Source organism: Lygodium microphyllum, chromosome 4 (genome assembly GCF_053477565.2).
Source record: "Lygodium microphyllum isolate KBCC chromosome 4, Lygodium_microphyllum_v1.1.10, whole genome shotgun sequence".
Classification (NCBI taxonomy): Eukaryota; Viridiplantae; Streptophyta; class Polypodiopsida; order Schizaeales; family Lygodiaceae; genus Lygodium; species Lygodium microphyllum.
The window spans coordinates 128310476-128318315 of record NC_141138.1 but is presented as its reverse complement, the minus strand read 5'-3'; the positions used below and the strand labels follow the sequence as shown (position 1 = coordinate 128318315).

At 38.1% G+C, this 7840-nt stretch overlaps 1 protein-coding gene across 1 annotated transcript; it reads left to right on the top strand.

Moving 5' to 3' along the window:
- The first annotated feature begins 4096 nt into the window (after positions 1 to 4096).
- LOC148037612 (uncharacterized) lies at positions 4097 to 5213 on the top strand. The gene is made up of 2 exons (XM_087676565.1): positions 4097 to 4258; positions 4347 to 5213. The coding sequence occupies exon 2, from the start codon at positions 4357 to 4359 to the stop codon at positions 5071 to 5073; it is 717 nt and encodes a 238-aa protein (XP_087532691.1). The 5' UTR covers positions 4097 to 4258; positions 4347 to 4356; the 3' UTR covers positions 5074 to 5213.
- The last annotated feature ends 2627 nt before the right edge of the window (positions 5214 to 7840 follow it).

The following is a 7840-nucleotide window of genomic DNA, read 5'->3' as shown; positions in this document are numbered from 1 at the left end:
GAACTTATTTTATTGGAATCCCATAGTTAAGATCAGTTTGTGATAAATGAGTAATGAATCAATCAATAAATGATTGCAACTAAGGATAGGAATCAAAAGCGTTGTTTTACTCTTTATGGAAAAGTATTTTTCACCACGTCTTCTCTTGCATGTGATATGTTGTTATATGTTACTTACTCAAAGATCAAAGTACTTTGTAGAGTGTCACTAAAGGTTCAAGATGAAGCATATATCTTAAAATGACTATGCACTTAAGCAAAACTTCCTGTACGTGCAGTCCACAAACAACCAACACATAAGGGTTACCGAGATGATTGGATAAAAAGTAAGCTTCTTTTCTAATGGTTATGGGACACATAGCACCCAACATGGTATACATGGAAACTTTAATTAAAGAGATTGGGTGATTAGATTAGAAATGACTTCTTGCATGTTGATGTTTCTGCCTCATGCTGTTGCCCATTAACATACATACATATATATATATATATATATATATATATATATATATATATATATATATATATATATATATATATATATATATATATATATAGAGAGAGAGAGAGAGAGAGAGAGAGAGAGAGAGAGAGAGAGAGGGTTTTCCCACCATGGCTACTTGCATACTTGCTACACAAGAGGGAGAGAGAGTGCATACTATTTGCCTTGCTTTGAGAGGGAAAGAAAGAGAGATGGGAGAGGAAGAGAGAGAAAGAAAGGCACATTTAAAACTATTTAAGACATTGAATGATAATTTTGGGGGGAACTTTCAAACTAGCTTCAAATCTTTGTTAGTTTAGGAACAGTTGTAGTGCTTGCGTAATTACCTTAGGCAGAGTGAGATTAATAGCTTGGTTCTTTATTGCAATTTTGAAATAATTAAGACAATGCACTTATTAAAATGCATTGTCTTCTTTTTCATACTATTAATATGTAAGTTGTCTTATTTGTGTAAGTAGAAGACATTGAAGAGGTAGACTTGAAAGAAGGGTGGTGGATGAAACATACTATTGTAGGCTATAAAACTTGTACTCTCCAATCCAGGTTATGATTTGGGAGCTTTGAGTTCCCATATATTGTATACAAGCTAAACCCTACTTTCAGAACCCCATATATAACATGTACATATTGAATATAAATAATGATACGATTTGGCCTTTCAACATTTTGTTGTCTCAACTATCTTACCGTGTGTTCTCTTTCATAATCCATGGGTTTGATTCATGAAAATAATGCTCATCGAGCATAGTAGAGGAAAATAAAAAAAATCTACGTAGTTTGTGGTTGCAAAATTGGGATTGTGAGCATAGTTTTATAACTAGTAGATCTTGTGTTTTTTCTCTATGGCTAACATGTTTAGCATATCGTTAATTACCACATGAAAATTGCAAGTCTAGGTGCATGTATATACACATTTATAAAACTTGGAAATTTGCAGTGTTGTAGCTTTAAAACCAGGAAATATGAACATACAAGAGGCTTATTGTAAAATAGATCAGAAAGTACATTTCTAAGGTTTAGCATCAACCATTTCTCTTATTAGAAGTTAATGTCAACATGCTCAAATATAATTTCAAGAGAATTAAATGTGCGAGGATCGAAAAGGCTTCTTAATCTTCTGAAACTTTTTAAGGTATCAGTCTAGTAGGTTAAAGAAGATAGCACTTCTCTCCTTTAACCACACCAAACTAAACAGGATGGACCTCACTAACTAGATTTCTACATCATTACCATAGCATTATGTGATAGTATGTTGTAGCAAATCAAGAGACACGCAAGGACTTTGCAAAATGTTGAATATCTAGGCTATAATACATGTTATAATGGCGACCTTGAATTTCATAACATCCACTTTTTAGTGACAGCTCTCTTGCCAAACTAGTTGATAACATTAATATGGTTGAATGATATAAGGGATTTCTATGAGATAATCTACATGTTAGCTTTCTTAGAGATGCTCAATTGGGTCACTAGCTATAATAACCATGATTTAGAGCATACCATATTCCACTAGGATTGTCAAATGTCCAATCAATTTCTAGCATTTTTTTGGAGATGCTTCATTGGTCTTTCATTGTGGCAATCATGATTTAGAGCATACCTAATTCCACTAGCATTGTAAAACATCCAATTAGTCTCTAGCTTTGCATGTGAGCCAATTCACTAAGTAGGTCTAGGTAAGTCTCTAATAATGTGCATCCCTCAAGGTTTTGTCGTTAACTCTAGTCTCCATTGGATGACGATCACTCCAAGTGTGTGTAGGATCAAAAGGATTGCACAATATGGGCCCTATAGTATGATAGAATACTTGTATGTGTACCTGGTGTATAGATTAGCAACAAGTTCTCCAAATGGTATCTTTTTGAACTCCTACATGATTCTTTGTAGGACAGCAAAAGTTTCTTGGCAAAACTTTTGGTTGTTTAATATCTATTACTATGTTTTGTGGTAACCTTGTTGAAAGATTCTTAGCAAAACTTTTGGTTGTTTAATATCTATTATTATGTTTTGTGGTAACCTTGTCGACCTTTTGCTATGCTCAATGTGAAGCATAAGTGCAACTTTGTGATAGAACATTTGGTTGTGGCTTAGTATGGTAAAGCCACGATTCTTTTGTTGTTTTGTATATATCCATATCCATCTTGCTAAATCATCATTGCATTCCTCTTAGTCAAGAATTAGAACTTATTTTACTAGAATCCCATCGTTAAGATAAGTCTACGAGAAATTTGTAATGAGTCAATCAATAAAGGACTGCAAGTGAAGGATGAGAATCAAAAGCTTTGCTTTACTCTCTTGAAAGGGACCAATGTTGCTTTTTGTCAATCTAGATCATGTCAATCTAGGCCATGTCCTTTGCTCTACTGAAGAGCATTTTTCACCACGTCTTCTCTTGCATGTGATATGTTATTATATGTTACTTACTCAAATATCAAAGTGCTTTGTAGAGTATCACTAAAGGGTGAAGATGAAGCATTTCCCTTATTTTGCTAAATTTTATTATTAAAATGACTATGCATTTAAGTGGAACTTCATGTACATGTAGTTCACAAACAACCAATACCTAAGGTTTGGTGAGATGATTAGATAGAAAGCAAGCTTCTTTTTTTATTGTTGTTGGGCATATAGCACCCAACATGGTATATCTTTTCATTTAATGAAAACTTATGTTAGAAAAGTAGGGTGATTATATTAAACAATGACTTCCTACTTGTTGATGTTTCTAACTCGTGCTCTTGCTCGCTCGTCGCCATCCCTCCACACTCACTCACTCACTCACTCACTCACTCACTCACTCACACACACACACACACACACACACACTCTCTCTCTCTCTCTCTCTCTCTCTCTCTCTCTACACAGAGATTTCCCATCGACTACCTGCACACTTGCTACAGAGGGGGGGAGAGTGCACATGATTTGCCTTGCTTTGAGAGGGAAAGAAAGAGAGATGGAAGAGGGAGAGAAAGAATGAAATGCACATTTGAAACCATTCGAACCATTCGAGATATTGAACGGTAATTTTAGGGGGAAGTTTCATGTTGGGTTTAGAATAATTGTGAGTTACCTTAGCCACTATGAGATTAATAACTTAGCATAGATATAGATTTACTATAGACATGCGAATGCGACACTTCTTAAAAAATGTTGATCTCGGCATTGCTATGAGAATGCGATACTTAGGCCCGATTCAGCCTGTGCAGAAGGCCCACGTGATGCCGACGTGTTGAGAAGGGATTTGTCAAGATGATTTCTACGCAGAGGTATACATGTCTGTCCTTAACGTATCAGACAAGGCCTATTACCTTTTTGAAATAAAAACAAGCGAGAAGATTTGAACTCGTAGCTACCAAGATCATGTGGGCTATATAGTGCCATGTAAACCAACAATCCAAGCAAGCACTTATGATATTTATGATCGGCCATTAGATATATTCATACACAATGCAAAGAAAGCGTGCATCCGTCCGACATTGTTAGAACCGGGCTTATTATTGGAAAGCAACGGTGCTACATTGGTGAGCCCGAGGCACAGCGCGTGTTCCAATGGGCCCCACAAATAAGCTGCCTTCTACATTTTTCCGGAAGGTTCGCGAAGCAGCAAAGGCTCCAGACATACCCATGGAGAGGAAGCGGTAGATTGTTCATCAAAGTCACCGTCGTTTCATCGAGGCCGCCTTCAATCGGCGCGTTATCATTTCTCTCTTCTGCATCTGCAGCATCGTCCATCGCCACCGCCACCGCCACCGCCTTCAAGGTCCGGATCTCCCCCTCCTCTCTCTCCTTGTAGCTACGCTTCCGCCCCTCTCTCTTCCTGCGTTTATACCCGTCAATTTCCCTGCCAGGGCTCCGGACATGCCTCCAGAAGGACAGTTGGAGCCTCCATCCCAACAACAGCAGCCTCCCCAGCAGGACACCCCTTCGATGCCGGGCGCACCCTCTTCTGGCACCACCCCTGCCACCGGCGGCAGCGATGCCGGGTGCTTTGACTGCAACATCTGCCTTGAATTGGCGCAGGACCCCGTGGTAACCCTCTGTGGCCATCTCTTCTGTTGGCCTTGCTTGTATCGATGGTTGCACGGCCATTCCACCTGCCAGGAATGCCCTGTCTGCAAGGCTGCGGTAGAGGAAGATAAAGTTGTACCCTTGTATGGCAGGGGGAGTGTAGGTTCTGTAGATCCGCGCAAGAAATCTGTGCCACCAGCCGACAGCATACCACGCCGGCCTGCCGGCCCTCGGCCGGAGACTGCTCGCCCTGTGGAAAATCAATTCCAGCAGCCAGGGTTTGCTTTCTCTGCAGGGCCGGCCCCCATGGCAACGGCGCGCTTCGGCAATTTCACGTTCTCGGCTGGGTTTGGGTTGTTCCCATCCCTCTTTGGTTTTCAGATGCACGGTATTCCTGACAGCACAGGATTTGGCCCTGGCTATCCCTTTGGATTCCCGATGGGAATGCATGGGGCGCAAGCGTATGCACCCCCATATGTAGCCGCACCGGACCAGCAAGAGGCTAAGCTCTCAAGGTTGCTAATGTGCCTTGGTTTTCTTGTGCTCTTGTACATCCTCTTCTTCTGAGGATAACAGGCGACGCCAATTTTACAGGTTTTGAAGATTTGGAACTCTACTGCCAGTGTGTTTCATGGTTTTGGAGCAGTGAACCTCCATTCAAAATTTGTATATACTATTCTTTTAATTCGGAGAATGTACTGATATTATGTTTTGTGCACTGAGTCCTTAGTAGAACTAGAGATGCCTTTGGAAAGATATATGTTATGTTGAATTTTGGGGGATGAGAGGAACTTCCATTATACAAATAAGAGATTAGAGCCCTATGAAGATTTGGAGTTGGGTTTGTGGAGTTGAGTTTCTCCATTTTTAGATGTTCCTTACATAGGAAAGTTATGCTTTAATGGCTTGTTGCTTAGTAAGTTCTAATGTGCTATTTTTATGGAACATGTGCCTTATAACCTGTTAGTCTTGCCTTATCATTGAAGAAAGTGCTCTCCACATATGTTGAGGATCTCTTGATGTGTTGTCTACAAAAAAGGTTGTATGACTAAACCCACTAATCTTTTGATTAAAAAAGGGGGGCATGAAGCTCTCCCCCAATGAGATATAGCTTAAAGGAAATTAGGTTTGTCAGAATGTGTATCTTACTTGAAGAGGAGTTGGGACACTCTTGCGGAATCTTTGATATGTTTAGGTTTTCTTGATTCTCATGACAAGTTTGGTGTATAGTAGAAAAGAAACGTAGCTCTACTTCTTTGGAAAACGCCCGGTGATAATAGTAGTAGTCACTTCTTTTGTATGTGACTAATCTTTTTTGTCTATTCTTTGTAGTTTTGGACTTCTATGATTCAATCTTGCTTGGAACTTAGAGAGATTAGTGGTTTCTGGTATCCTATGTGATTTGTAATAAGCACATGGTTGAAGTTGTTTACACACTTCAAATGGAATCTCCCTTCATGAGCTTCACGTAGGGGGAGGTATGGAGCATTACATACTCTTGTGGACACATGATGGAAATGGTTGAAATATCAAATAGTGCACTTGGTGCATAAGCATGTTGACAACTCTTGGGGAGTGGCAAGATTGATGCAATGAGAATTTAGGCATTTGAATAAATCTTGAAGGACAATAAGGTTCAATTTCTTTTGTGCAAACTTGAAGGACTTGGTGCGTTCAATGTTTGTATAGAAGCTAAAATAGGTTTAGATCCAATAATATTATATTAATCAATTTTGATTTTATTGAGATGTATTTGTTCGAATTTGTTTAGATGGGGGCCTAAAAGTTTACTATCAACATGCTTTTTGAAGCATGATTTTATAGAAATTGTCTTTGCTTTTTTGCTTGGTTGGAGTCTCCTATTGATGAGTTTTTATTGAAGCCTTATGCAAGTATTGGAAATTTCCTTTTGGTGTAGGAACCAAGAGTTCAAGCTAAGATACCAATTCATTCATTAATATGAGTTTGGACTCCATATAAATTATGATTTATGTACAACCTTAGAAGAAGAAATCAAACTCTAATTGAGACCTTTGAGCTTAGATATAAGTAGTTTCATACTAGTATTTGCAAACTAAGCCTTCAAAGGGTGCGATACTCTTCGACCAAATTTTTCAAAGTGATTAGTTGCACCAAGCAAGATCCAAGGTTCCCCTTAAATAGAACCATATTTCTACCCTCGTACATTTTCAGCAAGGTAGCACTTTTTATTATGTGCTAGACATAAAAAATGATGAGACATTATGCCTTTTTGGCCAAGTAAAGCATGCTTCCATGTAAGTACATCATGCATGTGGGATTTATTAAGCCCTTCTTGTATGTTCTAAGTTTTTAGTACCATCTTGTAAGACTAGAAGAGATTAACATTCTCTTCAAAGCCTATATAAAGAGGGAAATGGGCATCTAGCTATTTCTATTGGCAAATGTTATATCAAGTAGGGAGCCTAACCATTAACACTCCAAATCATCTATCTAATTGTTGTGAGCAAAGGGAGTAGCAATTTGCGTAGCTAGTACCAAGATTCTTAACTTCTTGATAGGAAGAGTATTGTAAGATTTGATTTGAAAGGAGTTTGTTACAAAAATCCGTTCCATGATTCAATCATAAGTTGAGTTGTATCCAAAATAGTAATATTGACTTTAACATTCAAGAACAACAATTTATGACATATTTCAATCCCAAACATGTCCTTTTTTAAATTGGAGCCAAAGAGATCCAAAACTCCATCAACATTGCCCAAAGTTGATTCAAATTTGATAGTTTTGCAACCACACTATTGCCTAAGTTTGGTGGCTCTATAAAAAGTACACCTGAGCCCCAAGCCTCCCAAGCTCATACTCATAATAAGAACTTACACCCAAGATATAAAATATCAAGCATGATGAGTGTCGTGTGACATAGAAATTCTCTTAATATCTTTCAAATATGTTCATGGAATGATTTAGAGATCAAGACAATGATAACTACAAAAACTGTGAAAGATTCAAGAATATGCTTTACAATTACCATCTTTCTTGATAATGAGAAATAACTTTAAACCAATACTCCACTTTTTGCACCATATTTTGGGAAAAACAAGTAGAGCTTCATTTTAGGATGAGTGATCCCTACCCCATCAGGTAGCCTAGGTGCTTGATGACCTTACCTAATCCAATATTGATCAAAGCCCAACCTTTGAGAAACTCAATATCTTCCTAATGAGAAAGCCTTAAAACTTTAGTTTTGACACTCTTGATTTTGGAATTTAAGACAATTGAATTTTGTCATACATCTCAAAGAGAGTTTTGATGTTGTCAATATCCTCCTTAATAATATTTGCATTAATATCAATGA